Source organism: Hyperolius riggenbachi, chromosome 11, assembly GCF_040937935.1.
Source record: "Hyperolius riggenbachi isolate aHypRig1 chromosome 11, aHypRig1.pri, whole genome shotgun sequence".
Lineage (NCBI taxonomy): Eukaryota > Metazoa > Chordata > Amphibia > Anura > Hyperoliidae > Hyperolius > Hyperolius riggenbachi.
Genome location: NC_090656.1, coordinates 113,606,189 through 113,628,897, shown reverse-complemented (window position 1 = coordinate 113,628,897; position 22,709 = coordinate 113,606,189). Strand labels below are relative to the sequence as shown.

Here is a 22,709-nt window from a genome sequence, read left to right as displayed (position 1 = left end):
CATGAGGTAAAGGAGAGTGCTGCTCATTAGTGGATAGCGAGTCTGTGAGGTGGCCAGACAACACATGGCACCTCTTTCCTCTGCCACCATGGAATTGTAAACACAACTATCTTGTTTCTCAAGCTTTCCAAGGAAAATCTACAGCTGCTGCTCTGTTCACAGAGCAAATGTAAGTGCTTTTATCTGTTCCTCCCTTGATTCTGATCACAGTTTAGTTCCTCTTGATAGCACCAGTGAGCTTTCAAAGACGGCTTTCTGGTTTCCCTCATTATAATACCCTATAGTGCTTCCCTCCCATTTTAGTATAGTGCCCTCCATTAGTTCTCTCTTCCTTATAGTGTCCCCTTCATTGTAGTGGCCCCTGTTAGGGCCCAATTATCGTGCCTGCCATAGATGCCTTCTTCATCATGATAGCCCTTTTCATTATGATGTTCCCCATTCATAAAACCCCCCCGTAGTGCCCTTCTAATTCCCCTCCTCCCCCCATTAGCTCCTTTGATATTTGCAGTGCCCTTCATTAATACCCCTTTATTACTGTATCGCTCTCATGACTGCTGTGCTTATTAGGCTTCTTGCACACTGCATACATTTCCGATTCCGATTCCGCTTTTTAATCTGTTTTTACATCCGATTCCGATTCAGATTTAATCTTTACTGCATGCTGCGTTTTTTGATCCGTTTTTCTGTTGAATGTATACAGGAAAAATCGGAAACGGAATCGGAAACGGAATCGAAATCGGAAAACGGATTTGCAGTGTGCAGGGAGCCTTACAGTGGCTTGCATTAGTGCCCCCTTTATTACAGTGCCCTCCTGTACAGACCTGTGCTTGATTCCTATGTGTAGCTTACCTCGGCAGCTCTCTATCCTCATCACAAGCTGCCATCCCATGCTCCGCTCTGACCTAATTATCTTATCACATGATGCGGCAGTCATGTGACCATCAGGGTCAAAATGGAGTGTAGGCTGAGGACATTACAGAGAGCCACCTAGATAAGCTATAAAGATGTACATATATTATAGCAGAATGCTCATTTCATTATAGAGGCTCCCATTAGGGAGGAAATTGCCATTATCCCCCCCCCCCCAATTACTTCCTTTTTTCATTATAGTGGCCTAGTACCCTCTTCGTTACTGTGCCCTGTTCCCCTTGCATTAGCGCCCTTTACAGGGCCGGATTTACCATAAGGCACCGTAGCATGTGCCTACAGGCGCCTGATGATGGAAAAGCTGCTCAGTCCCCTCCCCAAGTGCCTCCTTCCTTCCCTATGCAGAGTCCCAAGCAAAGTGTAAATGAGAGTTTACTCACCCAGCTCTCGCCATTCCACTGACCATATCTCCCTTCAGTCAGGGGCAACTCTAGCTTCTTAATACCAAAGATAGATCTGGCTATGACGGGCAAAGGAAGTAAGGTAGAAATGATGGCTGGGCCAGACAGCACACTAGCTGTGCCGTTTGGTGAGGATTTGTAGGACCATGATGGGTGAAGTCTAGGGTGCCAGGACATCTGTGCCTATAGGCTCCAATGATGTAAATCCAGGTTTGGCCCTATATATTGTGATGCCCCTTAATTAACGCCCTATTCATTATAAATTCCCCTCCATTAATGCATTCTTTATTACTGTCTGCCCTTTATAACATTGCCCTCTATTAATGCCCCCTATTAAGGTTCACCTATTAGTGCCCCCGTTATTACATTAATGTGCCCTCGTTATTACAGTGTTCCCCATTAGTGCATCTTTTATTACAGTACTGAGCTGAGGCAAGTGGACAAGGGTTCTAGACTGGTATGTCAAACACCTGAACTCAGCAGCTCAGTTATCAGCCCACCCAGCCATCCTGCACCCTACTGTGACCTAGTCATTATGTGACATGAAACAACAGCAATGGGATTATTGGGGTCCAAGGAAAGTGTAGGACAGCACCTGTTGATGGGGACAGAGCACCCAGTATTAGCTGTAAGCTACACATGCCAGTCCTAGTTAGAATGAGGCCCTCTTAACAGCTCCTTCTCCCCCCCAGCAGCATTAGCAGCCCTTGTTTGCTGCCAAATTCCCCCTCCTACCCAGACCCCTAAGCCGGCTGCCATATCCCTCCATCCTCCTAGATCTCCCCACAACTTTTAACTTTTGTAGTCCTCGTCATCTCTGCGGAGTTTTCAGCAGTGTAGCAACTCACCTGTCCTGGCTGGTGTGCTTCTCCTTTAGTCCATGGTACTGTGCATACTCATCTTCATCCTCACAGGGGCACCTCTTCTGCGTGACCCGGTGCATGTAAATACATGATATGCCAACAGGTCACTGAGAAGGTCTGGCCAGAAGGGATGAAGAAAGGTACACACAAAGACACGACGAGGGCAGGACAGGGGAGTCACTACACTGCTGAAAACTTTGCAGAGGACCACAATAGAGCGGGGACTTATGCAGGCTCAAGGCCCTGGAGCGATTGCCTAGGTTGCCCCTATGATAGCGCCGGCCCTGCAGGCATGCTCCTCCGCTTGCTTCAAATTTCTATATTCTCTGACCAGACAGAAATTGGCCAGAAATGTGGGCAAATAAGTCTCAAGCCTGCAAGTTCAAATCAAAACCAATATTTCTACAATAATTGTTTTGACATGCAGTTTATACTGCACATATAACCTGAGCATGTATTTTTTTTTATCATTTTGTTAGGAGAAGGCACCCATAAATATATAAAATAGTTTTTAAAAAATGTAAAAAAGGGAAGTGTAGTGTACATCTCCCATGGAACAAAGAGCAGCCAAAGCAGCAAAAACAACAATTGAATTTTCAAGCGTTTATTGCACAAATGAGGGGTCAGACAACATGTTTCTTGGGCATTTCCCACTTCATCAGGTCAGTAAAACCACAAAACATGCCTGCTGACCAGCATAGATCAACAGATGCTTTACCCTAGCCACCTATGGTGCAACGTGTCTGACCTGTAGAGATGGCTTGAACCTCCGATGTTAGGTTTGCAAACCTCGAACGCGAACTTCCACAAAAGTTCGGGTTTGTGCAAACTTTGCGAACCACAATAGACTTCAATGGGGAGGCGAACTTAGTAGTGTCATTAATTTACTGCTTCACACTGACAGACCAAACTCACTGTGTAACGCACCGCAGAGATGCTGTGTGGGGACCGATTTTGTCTTGGGGCAGGCAGTCACACGGCGTGCAGGCAGAGATGCTGTGTGTGGGGTAGCCCGCTGGGATCCATGCCTCATTCATTTAGATAAAGGTGAGGTACTGAACAATTTTTTGCCTTGGACGACTTCTCTTCTCAGTGACAATGCCTTCAGCCGCGCTGAAGGTCCTTTCTGACAGGACGCTTGAGGCAGGGCAAGCGAGAAGTTGGAAGGCAAATTGTGACAGCTCTGGCCACAGGTCAAGCCTGTGCAACCAGTAGTCCAGGGGTTCATCGCTGCTCATAGTGTCTACATCCACACTTAAAGCCAGGTAGTCAGCTACCTGCTGGTCGAGGCGTTGGTGGAGGGTGGATCCGGAAGGGCTAAGGCTGCACTGGTTGATCTAAAGAATGTCCGTATGTCCGACATCACCATGAGATCGCTGGAGCGTCCTGTCCTTGCCTGCGTGGACATGGGAGAAGGATTACTGGCAGTGGTACCTTTATTGCGTTATGCTCTGACATCACCCTAAACGCACTGTAAAGCATAGTTGCCAGCTTGTTCTGCAAGTGCTGCATCTTTTCTACCTTCAGGTGAGTTTTTTTATACGGGGGGTCTCTCAACAGGCTGGGCAGCATGAAAGCCACCATCTGCACAAATTTATATGCAGAAGTACTATCCATCTCCTCTTGCTCTTCCTCAGTGATGTCAGGTAAGTTCCCCTCCTCCCCCCAGCCACGAAGAATACCACGGGAAAGTTGAGCAGCACAAGCCCCCTGCGACACTTGCTGCAGTTGTTCTTCCGCCTCCTCCTCCTAAAAAAAACAACACCTTCCTCATCATCTGAATCCTCTTCCCCACACGACTCTTCCTCCTCCCCCCTACTCTGTGCTGCCACAGGTGTTGAGGAAATATCTGCTTCTGCTGAGAATTGATCCCACAACTCTTCATCCTGTTCCTGTTCACGCTCCTCTACAGCTTGATCCACCACTCTGCGCAAGGCACACTCCAGGAAGAAAGCATATGGAATCAAGTCGCTGATGGCGCCTTCACTGCGACTCACCATGTTTGTCACCTCCTCAAACGGCCGCATGAGCCTACAGGCATTTTGCATGAGTGTCCAGTACTTCAACCAAAACATCCCCATCTCCCCAGAGCATGTCCTTTTATTGTAGTTGTAGAGATACTGATTGACAGCTTTCTCCTGTTGTAGCAGGCGGTTAAATATCAGGAGCATTGAATTCCAGCGAGTCGGGCTATCGCAAATCAAGCGCCTCACGGGAAAGTTGTTTCTCTGCTGAACATCGGCCAAGCATGCCATGGTCATGTAAGACCACCTGAAATGCCCACACAACTTCCTGGACTGCTTCAGGACATCCTGTAAGCCTGGGTACTTACACACAAATCTCTGAATTATTAGATTCAGCACATGTGCCATGCGCAGGGTACATGTGTCAACTTTCCCAAATTCAAAGCTAAAATGAGATTGCTGCTGTTGTCACACACCACATTGCCGATCTCCAGTTGGTGCGGGGTCAGCCACTGATCCAACTGTTTGTTAAGAGCAGCCAGGAGAGCTGCTCCAGTGTGACTCTCCGCTTTGAGGCAAGACATGTCTAAGATGGCGTGACACCGTCATACTTGGCATGCAGCATAGGCCCTGGGGAGCTGGGGCTGTGTAGCTGGAGAGGAGAGCGCAGCACCAGTAGAGTAGCACTGCCACTTAGCCAAGGATGAGGAGTACAGTGAAGAGGATGTAGCAGGAGGAGAAGGAGAGGAGGTGGCAGCAGGCCTGCCTGCAAGCCGTGGAGGTGTCACAACTAGGTCCGCTGCACAGCCACGTACTCCCTGCTTGCCAGCAGTCACCAGGTTGACCCAATGGGCTGTGTAAGTGATGTACCTGCCCTGACCGTGCTTGGCAGACCAGGCATCCATGGTCAGATACACCCTTGACCCAACGCTGTGTGCCAGAGATGACACCACTTGCCTTTCAACTTCATGGTACAGTTTGAGTATCACCTTTTTTGAGAAATAATTGTGGCCTGGTATTTTCCACTGTGTTGTCCCAATGGCCACAAATTTTCGGAAGGCCTCAGAGTCCACCAGCTGGTATGGTAACAGCTGGCGAGCTAACAGTTTCGACAAGCCAGCTGTCAGACACCAGGCAAGGGGGTGACTGGCAGACATTGGCTTCTTCCGCTCAAAGATTTCCCTCACGGACACCTGGCTGCTGCTGTGGGCAGAGGAGCAAGAACCGCTCAAGGTGAGAGGCGGAGTGGAGGAGGGTGGCTGTGATTGTGAAGGCGCAAGGGAGAAAGCTGCTGAAGATGATGCACCTGAAGGAGGAAGAGGAGAAGGAGGGTGGCTTTGCATTTGTGTGCTGCTTTTCCCCAGGTGGTCTTCCCATTGCAGTTTGTGCTTTTTCTCCATGTGCCTTAGTAAGGCAGTTGTCCCTACGTGGGTGTTGGCCTTTCCATGGCTCAATTTTTGGTGGCAGAGAGAACAGATGGCATTGCTCTCATCTGAGGCAGACACACAAAAAAATGTCCACACCGCTGAGCCCTGGGGTGTGGGCACTATGGTGGCATTAGCAGCCGACGTTGAAAGGCATGTTGGCTGGCTGTCCATAGGTGGCGATACATGGCGCCAGACACTGCCACCAGCTGTTTCTGATGACGAGCTTCCCCTGCTTCTTTCAGCAACTCATCTTCTCCTACTCCTCTCTGACTCCCCCTCTGAACTGTCCCCTTGGTCATCTTGTCTATTAGGATCCCACGTGGCATCCTTGGCAGTATCATCATCATAATCATCCTCCCCAGCTTCGCTTGTATCAGACACCTCCAAAACTGCACCAACAGCAGGTACTTCATCATCCTCCTCACACCTTACGTCCATAGTGTCGCCTAACTCAGACATATGATGTGGTATAACTTGCTTAGCGCCTTCATCTTGTTGTAACAATAATGCCTGTGAATCAGTGAATTCTCCACCAAATAACTCCTGCGAAGTGTCAAATGTAGCGGGTGTGGTGCTTGGAGTAGCGCTGGTGGCTGCGGAAGATGAGGTGTTCTGCTTTAAATAGTCAACCATGTCCTGACAATCTTGGGAGTTGATGGCACGTGCCTTCTTCTGAGCACTGTACTTTGGTCCAGGGCCGCATGAAATCACGTCAGCACAACCTCAAACAGACCTGCTGGGTGGCCTGCCTCTGGGTCTGCCTCTGCCTCTACCTGTTTTGTCCATATGGGGGGGGGATGAAGTGAAAGGTATGCACTGACTTGACTAATACAATGTGCAGTCACACAGGTGCAGTGAAAGGTATGCAGTGACTGGTAGTACAATACAATGTCAGCTGTCACACAGGTGCAGTTAACAGGTATGCACGGACTGGTATATAAAACAGCGTGCGGTCACACAGGTGCAGTGAACAGGTATGCAGTGACTGGTATTACAAATGTGCAGCTGTCACACACACAGGTACCCTGAACAGGTATGCAGTGACTAGTATTATAAATGTGCAGCTGTCACACACACAGGTACCGTGAACATGTATGCAGTGACTGGTATATAACACTTTGTGCGGTCACGTAGGTGCACTGAACAGGTATGCAGTGACTAGTATCAATTCAATGTGCAGCTGTCACACACACAGGTACCGTGAACAGGTGCAGTGACTGGTATATAACACTGCGTGCTTCTGTAACGCAGGTGCAGTAAACATGAACAGGTATGCAGTCACTGGTATTACAAATGTGCAGCTGTCACACACAGGTACTGTGAACACGTGCAGTGACTGGTATATAACACTGCGTGCTTCTGTCACGCAGGTGCAGTAAACACGAACAGGTATGCAGTGATTGGTATTACAAATGTGCAGCTGCCTGTCACACACGTGCAGTGAAAAGGTAGGCACTGAATGGGCTGGGCCTAGCAGTGGCACAGTAGGAATTAGTAAGGGGCCAAGGGCCAGCCGCGATTGACTGACAGGGATGTATATGCAAGTGTCAGTGGGACACAAAAAAAAAAAATAGATCACAAGAACAACATTAGCTCTCAAAAGAACTGTTGAGGGGTGCTTTTTAGCAATAAGTATCAGCAAGGAGCAAGCTAACAAGAGCCTAACTTAGCTTTCCTATGTCTGCAGCAGGTTCCTCTCCCTTCTCTAATTACTGCAGCCACACGAGTGAGGGAAATGGCCGATGTTGCCTGCCTTTTATAAGGGAGGGGGGGGGGCTCCAGGAGGGAGTGTAGTCTGATTGGATACCATGTGTCTGCTGACTGTGATGTAGAGGGTCAAAGTTGAGCCTAATGATGTAGTATGGGGGCGGGGCGAACTCGCATATAGTTCGCAGTTCACCGCAAACGCAAACCACCGAAGTTCGTGCAAATCAGTTCGCATGTGAACCGTTCGGGCCATCTCTACTGACCTGGGCACGAATGCGATATTAGATCAGAGCAGTCCACTTTGCTCTGTGCCGAACAGAAAGAAGCAGATGGTAACCAAGCCTAAGTGTTAACTAACTCATGTTAAAGGACAACTGAAGTGATAAAAATATGGAGGCTGCCATATTTATTTCCTTTTAAACCAACACCAGTTGCCTGGCAGCCCTGCTGATCTAGTTGGCTGCAGTAGTGTCTGAACAACTCAAGAAACAAGCATGCATCTAATCAGATCTGACAATGTCAGAAACCACTGATGTGCTGCATGCTTGTTCAGGGTCTACGGCTAAAAGTATTAGATGCAGAACTGCCAGGCAACTGGTATTGCTTTAAAGGAAATAAATATGGCAGTCTCCATAGGCCTCTTGCTACAGATGTCCTTTAAACACAGTAGTAGGGGGTTGGGAACAGCACACATGAACAAAATGCAAAAGGTGTGCAATAACCAGCCTTGTGCACCGACAGGGTTGAATCTAAAGCAGAAAAATTGTGGTCCGCACAGCTTCTTAAAAAAAAAACAAAAAAAAAACACATGATCTTTATTGTAAAAAGATAAAATACTGTACATGCTGTTAAGCTAACTGCCTTAAGAGCATGTATTTTATCTTTTTACAATGAAGATCACCATGGGCATCCGCACGTTGGACAAAATGGGGCGGACGCCTCCGTCTAGCCACCAGCTGCCCCCCCCCCCCACTGGCCTTTGATCAGCCTACGACCAGTGAGTGCGGGCACTAGGAGCTCACGGACAACGCACTGATATGCGGAAATACTTATATGCGGAAGCGACATCACTTCCACATATGCAGCGCAGTGTCCACGGGGGTACCGTGTGCCCGCTCTCATTGGTCGCCAGCTGATTCTGAGGTCTGATGCTCACACTGGGCTGGCTGCTGGGACGATGGTAAGTGGGGGTCCCTTTCACTACCTAAACTGGGGGGTTCCAGTCACTACCTAAACTAAGGGGCACCTGTCACTACCCAAACTGGGGAGCACCTGTCACTACCTAAACTGGGGGGCACCTGTGTCTGAGGCGCTCACAATCTAATTCCTACTATAGTCCTAGTCTAATGTCCCACCATTCTGATACATGGCCACACTCATTTTTGGGTATTACCCCCATTTTTGGGTGCGGCATGCTTTGCGCGCCCCACAACTTTCCTCTTCTGTATTTTGGCATGGGGCACGCAGCATGGCTCCCCCCCCCCCCCTTCCTGGAAAATTTTCTGTGAACACCCACGAAGATCACATGTTATTTTGGAAGCTGTACGGACCACTATTTTTCTAAAGTAGCTCATGCAGAAAAAAATGGGCCCGATCCAATTCACCTTTTTCTCCTAAGCTTTCTCCTAGAAGATAAATTTTCATCTTCTGTTTAAACCACTTAAGGACCAGCGGTCTCTGGGCACTTAACCACTTGAGGACCCACCCTTTACCCCCCCCTTAAGGACCAGCGCTGTTTTAGCTGATCTGTGCTGGGTGGGCTCTGCAGCCCCCAGCACAGATCAGGGTGCAGGCAGAGCGACCAGATCGCCCCCCTTTTTTCCCCACTAGGGGGATGATGTGCTGGGGGGGTCTGATCGCTCCTGCCTGATGGGTGTTGCGGGGGGGGGGGCACCTCAAAGCCCCCCTCCGCGGCGAAATCCTCCCCCTCCCTCTCCTACCTGGCCCCCCCTAGTGAACCGGGCTGCACAGGACGCTATCCGTCCTGTGCAGCCAGTGACAGGCTGTCCCCTGTCACATGGCGGCGATCCCCGGCCGCTGATTGGCCGAGGATCGCCGATCTGCCTTACGGCGCTGCTGCGCAGCAGCGCCGTACAATGTAAACAAAGCGGATTATTTCCGCTTGTGTTTACATTTAGCCTGCGAGCCGCCATCGGCGGCCCGCAGGCTATTCACGGAGCCCCCCGCCGTGAATTGACAGGAAGCAGCCGCTCGCACGAGCGGCTGCTTCCTGATTAATCAGCCTGCAGCTGGCGACGCAATACTGAGTCGCTGGTCCTGCAGCTGCCACTTTGCCGACGCACGGTATAAGCGTGCGGTCGGCAAGTGGTTAAGGACCAGAGACCGCTGGTCCAATCCCGACAGAATCCCGACGAATCGCAGCACATACCCGTCGCAACCGCCGTCATCGCCGCTCGCCGGGACCCCCAGGACATAGACTCTGCCTGTCTCTATGACGGCAGAGTCATGTGAGCCGGTCAGGAGCCGCTTTCATTGGCTCCTGACCCTGTTTTTCAATGTAAGCCAATGGGAACAGCTTACATTGACAGACAGGGCCAGGAGCCAATGAAATCGGCTCCTGACCGGCTCACATGACTCTGCCGTCATAGAGACAGGCAGAGCCTGTGAGATGCGGTGAGAATCGTCGGGTCTGAGCGGCGCGATCGACAGGGAGCGGCGGAGACGGCGGATGCACGCTGCGGACACTGATTGAAATCTACACCCTGCCAGCCAAAAGCCCACCAAAACAGGGCGTAGATTTCAATCACTGCGGTCCTTAAATGGTTAAAATAACTTTTCTTACTTGCTGGTGGCTTAAACGAGTGCTGTAAAAACAATGCAGGAGATTTGGGCACAGCCGGTGCCACCATAGGCCGTAATAGGAATTACAGCTATAGCAGCACTGAGAGTGATTTGGGCACCGTCAAAAGACAGAGCACAAATTACTCTGCAAACTCTGTAATTCGCCTGCCAGCAATACCTGACAGCTGAATTACATCTTTCCCCACTATCCATGGCAGCCTGGAGGGGGAATAGTAATTAACGCCGCTGGGACTTGTGCAGGAGCGGGGTAAGCCTTTTAATGGCTTTACCCTGCACCCAAATCTCCCAGCGACAGTTTCATAGGTATGCAGCATAAAGGGCATTTGATTGATAAGATGTGAAATATCTCCTGCAGCTCAGTGGTAACCTCAGCTGCCAGCTTGCATAGGAGAAGAACCTAAAGCCTGGTACACACATACACCTATGTTACATTTTTTCCCCAATCAAGAATAAAATAATTTAAAGCTCAGAAAAAAATGATTGGAACTGTACATTAAAGGGGAACTGAAGTAAGAGGTAAACGGAGGCTGCCATATTTATTTCCTTTTAATCAACACCAGTTGCCTGGCAGCCCTGCTGATCTATTTCTCTGCAGTAGTATCTGAATAACACCAGAAACAAGCATGCAGCTAGTCTTGTCAGATCTGACTTTCAAGTCTGAAACACCTGATCTGCTGCATGCTTGTTCAGGGGCTATGGCTAATAGTATTAGAGGCAGAGGATCAGCAGGGCGTCCAGGCAACTGGTATTGCTTAAAAGGAAATAAATATGGCAGCCTCCGTATACCTCTATCTTCAGTTCCCCTTTAAGTAATTGACGATCCATCACACACCATACAATTCTTGAGATAAGTTGGTCTGAAATTACCAACATGTTCAATCAAAAAAAAACCCCCCAAAAATGGGAAATTCGATCGAATTTATCGATCGAACACAAAGAAAAGCTCTCGATTTTTCAGGAAAACCGTTCAAAATTATCGAATTGGTGTAAACTTGGATCTTTTAATTGTTGTGTTGGAGAAACCTGTGAGCAGGAAGGAAATGAGACTGCTGCTCTTACGAGGAGTTATTCCATGCGTTCCTGTATGTTTATACCTCTTCTTTTTGCAGTAGCAGATTATTATTTTCTCAAACCCCTTTTACATATTCAGGGTTTTATTTCTTCAGATTTCTTTTGCTCTCCTACTAATTTTCTCCTAGTTCCTTTTGGCTCACACCACCTCTTTTCATTTTGCCCCTTCAATTCTTCCCTTCCCTTCATTCCTTCTATAAAGTGCACCTATAACTTACATGGAGGTACCCATATGCACATAGTATTCTAAAATTAAACAACTTTTGGGACTTGGTGACATCATTGGGAATACGGCCAATGATAAATGAACAGCAGTGTGGTCACTGGCCTTTAATAAAATGGCTGCCTCCATGCTAAGTAATAGGTATACTTTACTACGCCTTGATTCTTTCCCCTTCTGTTTCTCTCTCTCTACCTTTCTCTCTCTGCCTGTCTCTTACCCTTCCCCTCCTCTCTCCCTTCCCTGTTTTTCTCTCTATCTCTAGGCCGCCCAATCAGTAACTTCTTTGACGTACTTAAACAACTTTTTTCAGACGAGAAGAATGGTCACGCTTCTCCTGCCCCTGGGCCCCTCAGCAAGCAGCGTCCGACTGATAATAAAGAACAGGGGCCCCTGGGAGCCAGCGGGAAGGAAAAAAGCAGGAAAATCAGCCCCGTCATCACTCAGGAGGCCCCTGTCCCTGCTTCCCCCAGCAAACAGGGCACATAACAGAGGAAAATTCCTACTGTGACCTCAAGATGTCACTAAAGCCCAGTGATACAACAGGGAGTATGCGCTGCCATTTAACAAGTGAACACAAGGTGGCAGTGTCACAGAGTGATAGGATAGGATTTTACCTGTAATATACACTCTGTGGGCAAAACTGTTGTGTTGGCTACACATACCCAGCATGACACAATGGACTTTCACAACAAACATGGAGAATTTCGAATGCCACAGTTTCATTGCTTGACAGGTGGTATGTGTGCTTGTAGTGATACAAAAGGTGTGAGTTTCCTATGTATGTGTTCACCATACATGTACACCAGAATGTAGCTATCCATCTGCTGCGGACCTACAAGTCTTACAATGTACTTTGTATTATGGAACATATTTTAGTGTTATCAGACTTGCAGTGTCGCCATCACTTGAACATCTGCAGCAGATGATCGCACCATGTGACATGCGGGTGTAACAATCACCATAGTTACAGCCGGCAGGCACTCTCTCTCTCAAGCCATCACCTTATTTATCAAGAGTCATTTTCATTCCATCATCTCCATGGTGGATCCAAATGCACAAAGTGGTTCTGAAGTTTGGGTTCTGTCTCATCCTCCATGTCATGCCAGATTGTAGATAACACTAAGCGATGAAATATGGATTTATCTTACGTATACATATATATATATATATATATTCTGCAATGTAAATACATACATACGTGTGTATATATTCCTGCACACTCTTGTACCTGCAGTATTATTATTGCTAGATAGAAGTGCATCATTTGATAGCCGGAATATTGAATGTTTATGTATATACAGCTATAAATATGTATATAGAGAGCTCGGAGCACAATCGATACTGGCTGCTGCCTGCTTGGTTCCAGATTCCCGAACTAATGATTCTTCTTTCCTTTTCTATGTGTTTGTTTGCCATTCCACCTCTGTATCGCATCTCCTCATCTTCTACTTTTGGATTCCTTGGTTTTTTTGTTTTGTTTTGTTCCTTTTACCGATTCTTCTTTTCTTTCATTACTACATCTCTATCCCTTGTTTTATACCGCAATTTCTCTCTCTCCCTTGCATGTGTCTTGTTTTCTTCCTCACTTTTCCCCTTCCTGCCAGGAATAATCCCAAAAAGCTAACCAGCCGCCCTTGTTCTTTCCTTGTCTGCCTGGCCAGAAGATGACCCTGACTCCACCCTGCACCTGCCACCCAATCCGGAGCCTGCAGCAGGGACATCTCTCTTTCCGAGATGGGCAATAAAGCACACAGGAGTTGGGTTGCCATTAAAGTAATAACACAACCGGCACGGAGGATGGGAGTTTATGGGCATTCAAGAACATTGCAAGACAAAGCTGTTACTACGTTAATGATAACCCTACTCCTGAAATCCTGCTTAGCTGCACCACAAGAATCGTAGACCCATCATTGAATGCCTAGGGTTGTGTGACACTCTCTAGGCAGGAAAAGGGTCCATAGACTATATTAAGGGTTTTTAATGCTGAATGTATTTATGGGGCTACTTATGTTTACACACAACACACCTACACCACACGACACACTGCTACACCCAGAAAGGGACACGAAGAGGAGCTGTGTTCTGTACTGAACCCCTGTATAGGGCAGTGCCCTATTATTCGGCTCTTGGGAAGGGTGGGATGGATGATTTCTTGGGGTGTACACAAGGCAAAGGGTGGGTAGGGGGAGGGGTTGGCATGTCCTGTTGCATAATGTGAAATATCGGGGCTATTTTTATAAAGGTTTGTAAGTTCAGGGCTGGGTGTTAATCCTTTGTGTTTAAATTATTAACTGCTAACTGCAAGATTGGCCTGTGGATCGGTGCTGTGCATGGCAGGTAGACACACGAGAGTGCCTAGCAGCACAGGAGCATTGCGCCCACTATGTTTACATATGCCTGTATATACACAAGCACACGGCGCTCTGCAGGGTGTCCAGAGGCAGGAGCCACAACAATGCCCACACTTGTAGATGGAGCAAACAAGAGGCTGACGTAAGGTCACCAATGCCCAACCTCCAGCTGACAACTGGAGACAGGACAGGCAAAGTGCCCACATTACTAGTGGTAAAGAAAGCCATATATATTTTGCAACACTTCAGCAGCGCACTTCTCAGGTCAGCTGATTGTGCCGTTCCTCAACAGCCCTCATCTTTGTAGCCAAACAGTTTTATAAGGCTGTCAGCTATGGTCTGCTTTCAGTGAATTTTAACATGACTATTTGTAGCACAGAATGTTACCGCTTAATAAATGTGATAGGAGAATGGCAAAGTGAACCCGAAGCGGTTAAAAAAAATAAAAGATAGATATTTGCCTAGTTAAAGGGAAGCCTCTGGATAGTCTAGAGGCCTCCTGTGTCCTCCTTCACTTCACCAATGCTGCCCATTTACCCTCTGAACATGTCCATCATGTACGGCACCTGCGTGAGTACAGCCACATCTGTGCCGTATGCCAAAGCCGCTAGTCCAAGAGTGGGTTCAAGCTACTGTGCAGGTGCAACCGTACTCGCTTGGGTGCAGAGCTGCCACGCTGGTGCATGAAGCAGAGCGTGGCCAGGAACATTCACAGTGTCCCAGGCAGCGTTGGAGGTTTGGAGGAGGACACAGCAAGCCTTTTGCTTGAGTTAGCTCTATAGTCAGAATGCTGCCTTTTCTCTAAAATGATGCCGCCCCTAAGCCTAGTTCTATGTGCCTTGTCATAAATATGGCCTGTTCAAATGTTGGTTTAAAAAACAAAACAAAACAAACAGTGCACTCATAAGTAATTCTGGTCCTTATGCCTAGCAAATGCCTCCATTTTGCTGCATCATATCAATTCACAGAGCTTTTAGGCTGCGTTCAAACTTTGGACATGCATTGTTGTATGTGACTGCACTGCCCATATAATTGGCATATTTACATCTCTGTGGTGTAACAGGTCACATTTTCCAAATGTGTTTTCTGCGGTACTGTTCTGGATAACGTACAAAGTAAGATTGGTTCACACTGTGCCTGTTGTGGCGCATTATATTGTTAGTTATAATCTCACAGCGTTGTGCGGGTGGTTTCATTGTAATAATGTGAAGTGAACTGTCCGCTACCGGACAGCACATGTGACATCGGTGACATCTGTGATACAAATGACTTGCAATTCAGTACCGAGCATTGTGACAAGCTTTGCGATATGCCGCGTTGTAGTATAGTGTTGATGCAGATTTAAAAAAACAAACGTTTCATTGCATTTGAAAATACGATCGTTTACTGAAAATCTCAACTGTTAATGAGCACCTTAAAACTACCCTATACTTAATAAAGCTATTCCCATTTATGCTAGGGCAAGCTCATCAGAGTACATGACATGCCAAAAATGTCATCCTATTCATAAGAACATAGGAAATAACCAGAGAAGGCCGGCACTCCCGGTGTACGACGTTTCGGGACTCATGTGCCTTCATCAGGGCATAACAAGTCTATCCAACAATATCAACCGGGAAGTCCATGCAGCCAGGCATACACTCGCTGGCAAGCAATGTGTACTCTCAGGCTTCTGCTGCATGAACTTTTTCCCTGGTGATATTGTGGGATAGACCTGTTATGCCCTGATGAAGTGACATGTGAGTCCTGAAACGCTGGCTTCTGTTGCAATTAAACATTACACTGTGAGTGCCGCCTTCTCTGGTTATTTCCTCTGGGTATTTGGCCTAAGCACCCCTTATAAAACGTTTGGCTTATATCAAGGGTGTGCAGGAAGCACCAACCTTCTCTGTGCAATTCATAAGAACAGCTGCATATTTTTTTTAGATGCTTTTCCGCATTTTCCAGCAGAGCAGGGCCTGGAAAAGGGTTGTTGCAACTGAAGTATAACAACGGACAAACAGGAGAAAACTGCAATCTACTTGGCACATTAAATTCACAACAATTTACAAAACAACCACTTTTGCTCCATCTACAAACCAGGGCAAACCCCAATAACCTATCTGCCATAGCCCCCAGGGGCTCTGCAAAGTGCATGTATGTCCTAAACTCTGCAATGCTTGAAAGGTACTGCATACAGAGGCATGCCAGGCCTGCAGGTTGTATGCGTACCGCAACGCGCTCTGCGTCCTCTGCGTCTATACGCAGCACAATCCTCCACAGGCCTCTCACACAGTGCGTGGTGTGAAAGTCTCTGTTATTTATAAATACAATATAAATATATATATTTAAGCTACTAGCTGTACAAGGAACAAGTTTGCGATGAATGATTCCGTTGGTATGTAAATAATCTGATTTCCTGAGAATATGTCCTGAGAATGAGAGACAGCACAATACATTCTTATGGTTCAGCAGGAGAGAACCCAACTTACCGCCACTTTAACTCAACTCAAGGTTCCTAATGGAAAACAAGGCCTCAATATCCTCCCTATCTCCCTCCTGGTTCTCTCTTGTCCCTATGGCGCTAATACCCACCCCATTTGTTGTATATACGTCTTATGTAAAGGACGATCTGAAGATAATATGTACCAAGAGGTGCTGTATTCTTGGGACAGGAGAGATGGAAGGACAGGGCTTTCATGGTTACCGGTGCCCAGAATGGGTTAACACCAATGTTTTGTTGCTCTTCTGTCTTTTTGACACTTGCACATTTTACAGTATTACGCTCCACTTCCTTGCCATAGACCAGCTAGGAGTGGTGGTGATAGGCATATGGACAGCAATATCCCCCTTGTGTGTTTTGTAAAGCCAGCGGGCGCACACTGCGGCATGTTACCCTCCCGCCATGGCGTTCAAAAGGATGAAAAAAAAAGGGAACGTCAGAAAAACAACCAATAAAATTGTTCAGTATGTACACAACCTGCTATTGTGTTTTTATTATGATATGTCTTGTTGTACATGTTGTGTCATGTAATATGTGTGGGGTAAAAGGGGATATAAGAAAAATGTCTTTTATCAGAACACTCTTAGGTAGTAATATAGGTCAGTTCAGGACATTATGGCAAATGTCAGAAGGAAGTAGAATAGTTGAAGAGATAGGAACACACAGGGTCTGCACAATTATTTTGTAAAGTAAAAGGTTAATCACCTCATGAACTCCAAGTGACTGTATAATCAATGCAACTGTATGCACTGCTTATTTTCTGAGTAGCCTGTGTATAGCAGAACTCACTGAGATGCATGTGGCGAGTTGGATCATGTGAAGATCTGATTGGTTGTGACCACTTCCTGCATTAGCTAACACAGGAAAGAGAATTGACACTTTATGTTGACCAGGTAGGTCATGAGGAAAAGAACTTACAATGTATACCTTTGGCAGCTTTGGGTCTGGTATCCCTTAGGATATCTGTAACCACCCAGAGGAAAAAAGTTTCATACTCAACTAAGGGCTGGTGCACACCGAGCGGCTTTTTGGGCGTTTTCAGATCCGCTTGCGGCTGCGGATCTGCTTGGTCAATGTATCTCAATGGGGTGGTGCACACCAGAGCGGCAGGCGTTTTGCAGAAACGAAAAATGCCTGGGTGAGGCATTTTTTGGATTGCGGATGCGTTTCTGCCTCAATGTTAAGTATAGGAAAAACGCAAACCGCTCTGAAAAACGGCACTTCAGAGCGGTTTTGCAGGCGTTTTTGTTACAGAAGCTGTTCAGTAACAGCTTTACTGTAACAATATATGAAATCTACTATACTGAAAACCGCAGCAGCAATCCACAAAACGCTAGCAAAACGCCTCATAAAAATAAAAAAAAGCGTTTAAAAATCTGCTAGCGTTTTGCGGATCTGCTAGCGGGTTTTGGTGTGCACCAGCCCTAAGAAGGGAAAGACTCTGGACAGGGGCGTAACGAAAAAATGTTTTGATGGGGTAACCCAATATTCACACCCTTTCCATTGCCAACCTCTTTAGACCATCACAGCCCTGGGGCCCATCTTGCTAAGGTCATAAAACAAGTGTGGCCATCATACTCTTCACACCCATAACAAATGCAGTCACAAAAACACTGGATTGTGAAGGATGGACATCTTTATGAGAGGGAGTGAAGTATTAGTTGGGGCCCCCTTACAGCTCTGGGCCCCCCTGCAGTCGAAGAGGCTGATCCCCTGTAGTTACGCCCCAGTCCTCTTTTCCCCTTGTTTCACTGCCGGGCCCCCCATTCCAGCATCTGACTTTAATATTAAGGAAGCCTTTGGGTCTCCTTGTAAAGCTACAGATGTACTCGGGTCTGCAAGCACTTCCAAAGACAAGTAGCTCCATACTGCGCACGTGTGAGCATAGACTCGCGGCTGCACAGTACAGAGCCGCTCATCTTCAGACGTACTATCCGAGGAGACTCCTGAGAGAGTTGGTTGGAACTTTGAACGGGAGCTGGTGGTGGAACGAGAGGACACAGAGAGAATTGGGAAGGTTCTAAGGATTCCAGAGCCTTCCCTCCACTTGAGTATGTAACTTTTTTCTTTGGGGTGGGTATCCTTTAAAAGGGACTCCGAGCACCTCTCATGGGCATGCCTTTAAGACTCCGACCAGCACTGCAAAGTACTTAACCACTTAACGACCAGCCGCTGGTTCCACCTGTGTTTCCATGGAGGCCGTTTCCTGTCAGTTCACGGAGGGGGGCTCCGTGAACAGCCTGCGAGCCTCTGATCGTGGCTCGCAGGCTAAATGTAAACACCCGGGAAAGTAATCCCCGGTGTTTACATTTTCGTAAAGGAGATCGGCGATCCCCGGCCCCTGATTGGCCGGGGATCACTGCCATCTGATAGGGTGAAGCCTATCTGAGGCGGTACAGGACGGATCGCTGCCCCGTACCGCCTATATTGAGAAGGGGAGGGAAGGAGAGGGAGGGGGGAATATCGCTGCGGAGGGGGGGCTTTGAGGCGCCCCCCCGCTAGGCACAACTAGGTGGCGGCGATCAGACTCCCCCCCCCCCAACAGGACATCCCCCTAGTGGGAAAAAAAGGGGTGAAGTCTGATCACCCTGCCTGCCACCTGATCTGTGCTGGGGGCTGAAGCACACCCAGCACAGATCATACAAAACAGGGCTGGTCGTTAAGTGGTTAAAGATGCATACCTTTCTGTAGCTTGTGATCTCTTCTTTCATTTGATGTCAATCAAAAAAATTGCAGCTGCCATATTGGCTATGTTATAACTTCCGGGTCACCCATCTTCTCTGTTAGAGAAGTGCATCACTTAATGAAGCAGGAAGAGTAAGTGACACGCATGGCCATTGCAGGAGGCTCCTCAAGAGGGGTCCAAAGCACGTTTTTCTTGGAAGTTGTCTGGCTTAACCGCTTACCGACCGCCAGTGGCGTACCTAGGGCATTTGACACCCAGTGCTGGGTATTATAAGACCCCCCCCCCCCAAAAAAAAAAAAGTAAAGAGGCAAAAAATGGGCGGCGCTATAACATGAGACGCGCTTCGAGCGCCGCGGCAAAAAAATGGGCGTGGCCATGACCGGATGAGGGCGGAGCTAACTGTAATTTGACGTGAACCCAGATGAGACTGATATGGAGGCTGCCATATTTATTTCCTTTTAAACAATACTAGTTGCCCTGCTGATCTATTTGGCTGCAGTAGTGAACTGAATCACACCAGAAACAAGCATGCTTGTTCAGGGTCTGTGGTTGAAAGAATTAGAGGCAGAGGACCAGCACGGCAGCCAGGCAACTGGTATTGCTTAAAAGGAGATAAATATGGCAGCCTCAATATTATTCTCACCTCGGGTTCCCTTTAAAAGTGCAATGCAAAGACAGTGGACCCAAGTTTTGGTGACCCTTTCCCCAGAAAATTCACATAATTGTGCAGGTTTTCTGAAGAAAATACACGTAATGTGAACAGATTTGCCCAGAGAATACGTTCAATCATGTCGGCAGATTTGCCCAGAAAATACATGCAATCATGTCTGCAGATTTGCCCAGAGAATATGTTCAATCATGTCGGCAGATTTGCCCAGAGAATACGTTCAATCATGTCTGCAGATTTGCCCAGAGAATACGTTCAATCATGTCTGCAGATTTGCCCAGAAAATGCATGCAATCATGTCGGCAGATTTGCCCAGAAAATACATGCAATCATGTCTGCAGATTTGCCCAGAGAATACGTTCAATCATGTCGGCAGATTTGCCCAGAGAATACGTTCAATCATGTCGGCAGATTTGCCCAGAAAATACATGCAATCATGTCGGCAGATTTGCCCAGAAAATACATGCAATCATGTCGGCAGATTTGCCCAGAAAATACATGCAATCATGTCGGCAGATTTGCCCAGAAAATACATGCAATCATGTCTGCAGATTTGCCCAGAGAATACGTTCAATCATGTCGGCAGATTTGCCTAGAAAATACATGCAATCATGTCGGCAGATTTGCCCAGAAAATACATGCAATCATGTCGGCAGATTTGCCCAGAAAATACATGCAATCATGTCGGCAGATTTGCCCAGAAAATACATGCAATCATGTCTGCAGATTTGCCCAGAGAATACATTCAATCATGTCGGCAGATTTGCCTAGAAAATACATGCAATCATGTCGGCAGATTTGCCCAGAAAATACATGCAATCATGTCGGCAGATTTGCCCAGAAAATACATGCAATCATGTCGGCAGATTTGCCCAGAAAATACATGCAATCATGTCTGCAGATTTGCCCAGAGAATACGTTCAATCATGTCGGCAGATTTGCCCAGAAAATACATGCAATCATGTCGGCCGATTTGCCCAGAAAATACATGCAATCATGTCGGCAGATTTGCCCAGAAAATACATGCAATCATGTCGGCAGATTTGCCCAGAAAATACATGCAATCATGTCGGCAGATTTGCCCAGAAAATACATGCAATCGTGTGGCAGACCTGTCCACAAAACACTTCAATCGTCAATAGTTGCCCCCAGTATAGCTAGTATAGTTGCCCCCTGTATAGCTAGTATATTTGCCCCCTGTATAGCTAGTATATTTGCCCCCTGTATAGCTGCCCCCAGTATAGCTAGTATAGCTGCCCCCAGTATAGCTAGTATATCTGCCCCCAGTATAGCTGCCCCCAGTATAGCTAGTATAGCTGCCCCCAGTATAGCTAGTATAGCTGCCCCCAGTATAGCTAGTATAGCTGCCCCCAGTATAGCTGCCCCCAGTATAGCTCCCCCCCGTATAGCTAGTATAGCTGCCCCCAGTATAGCTAGTATAGCTGCCCCCAGTAGAGCTAGTATAGCTGCCCCCAGTATAGCTAGTATAGCTGCCCCCAGTATAGCTAGTATAGTTGCCCCCAGTATAACTAGTATAGCTGCCCCCAGTATAGCTAGTATAGCTGCCCCCAGTATAGCTAGTTTAGTTGCCCCCAGTATAGCTAGTTTAGTTGCCCCCAGTATAGCTGCCCCCCAGTATAGCTGCCCCCAGTATAGCTAGTTTAGTTGCCCCCAGTATAGCTAGTTTAGTTGCCCCCAGTATAGCTAGTATAGCTGCCCCCCAGTATAGCTGCCCCCAGTATAGCTAGTTTAGTTGCCCCCAGTATAGCTAGTTTAGTTGCCCCCAGTATAGCCAGTACAGTTGCCCCCAGAATAGCTAGTATAATTGCCCCCAGAATAGCTAGTATAATTGCCCCCAGAATAGCTAGTATAATTGCCCCCAGTATAGCTAGTTTAGTTGCCCCCAGTGTGAGGGGTGGCGGGGAGGGGGGCCGGACCACCCACCTCCCTCACCTGGGTCCCTCTCCTTCTGGCGCTTCCCCCTCCTAATTAGCAGCAGCGAGCAGGAGCGGCGAAGAAGACTCACTAACCTGCTCCTGACGATAGCGGCGGCGCATAGCGTCATCCTCACGCGACGCTGGTCTCCGACTTCTCTGTTGCTCACTGTGCTTCCGCCAATCAGGAAGCACAGTGAGCGGTGAAGAAGGCGGAGACCAGCGTCACGTGACGATGACGCTATTTGCCATCGCCTGGAACGCAGGAAGGAGGTGAGTAAGTCCTCTTGCCCGCTGCTGCTAATTAGGAGGGGGAAGCGCCAGAAGGAGGGGACCCAGGTGAGGGAGGTGGGGGGTCCGGCCCCCCTCCCCGCCGCTTTCCCCACCACCCCTCCTTTCCGTGCTGCTTCCCCCTCCTGTCCTGCACATTGCACAGGCCTCTGTGGGAGGCCTGATGACACCCCCTGGGGCGCCCGACACCCGGTGCGGGGCGCCCCCTGCCGCCCTACGGTAGGGACGCTACTGCCGACCGCGTCATTCCGATGGGCGTGGCCATGGCAGCAGCCCCAGGACCGCCTAACGCCGATTGGCATAAAGTCCTGGGGCCAGCTAATGCAGGAGATCGCGCACAGGATGCACGCGCATCTCCTGCTTGGGGGGCTCCGCTCAGCCTTCAGTCTCCGAGCGGCTATTGCCGCTCGGGAGACTGTTAGACGGCGTGATCGCTGACTATTTACATGTACAGCGCTGTGATCGGCAACAGCGATGTACTGGGGACACTGGAGAGCGTTCGGCTCTCATAGGCAGAAGCCTATGACAGCCGATCGCCATAATGGGCTGCCTGTAGGGAGGGAGGGAGGGAATATATTTAAAGGAACATAGTTTTTTTTAATAAAAACAGGAACAAAAACATTTGTAAAAAAAAATAAACAATCTGGGGGCGATCAGACCCCACCAACAGAGAGCTCTGTTGGTGGGGAGAAAAGGGGGGAGGGGGGAAATCACTTGTGTGCTGTGTTGTGCGGCCCTGCAGCTTAGCCTTAAAGCTGCAGTGGCACATTTTACTAAAAATGGCCTGGTCACTAGGGGGTTTAGCACTGCAGTCCTCAAGAGGTTAAAGGCATGGCCATGAGAGGTGCTTGGAGTCCCTTTAAATGCAATGTGTCCCGGATTGTCTTCCTGA

General features: G+C 48.0%; 1 protein-coding gene across 12 annotated transcripts in view; it reads left to right on the top strand.

Annotated features, from left to right (window-relative positions):
* Positions 1–16,715, top strand: part of LOC137538869 (serine/threonine-protein kinase BRSK2) — a 365,619-nt gene extending 348,904 nt beyond the window's left edge. For 4 of the 12 annotated variants that reach the window (XM_068261262.1, XM_068261268.1, XM_068261255.1 and 1 more), the window contains one exon: positions 11,669–16,715. In XM_068261262.1, the coding sequence (XP_068117363.1) occupies positions 11,669–11,892 (224 nt within the window). In that variant the 3' untranslated portion in view covers positions 11,893–16,715. Of the gene's footprint in view, positions 1–123; positions 170–11,668 lie in introns of all 12 variants that reach the window. The other 8 variants (XM_068261259.1, XM_068261261.1, XM_068261260.1 and 5 more) reach the window with 4 other exon arrangements.
* Positions 16,716–22,709: the final 5,994 nt, after the last annotated feature.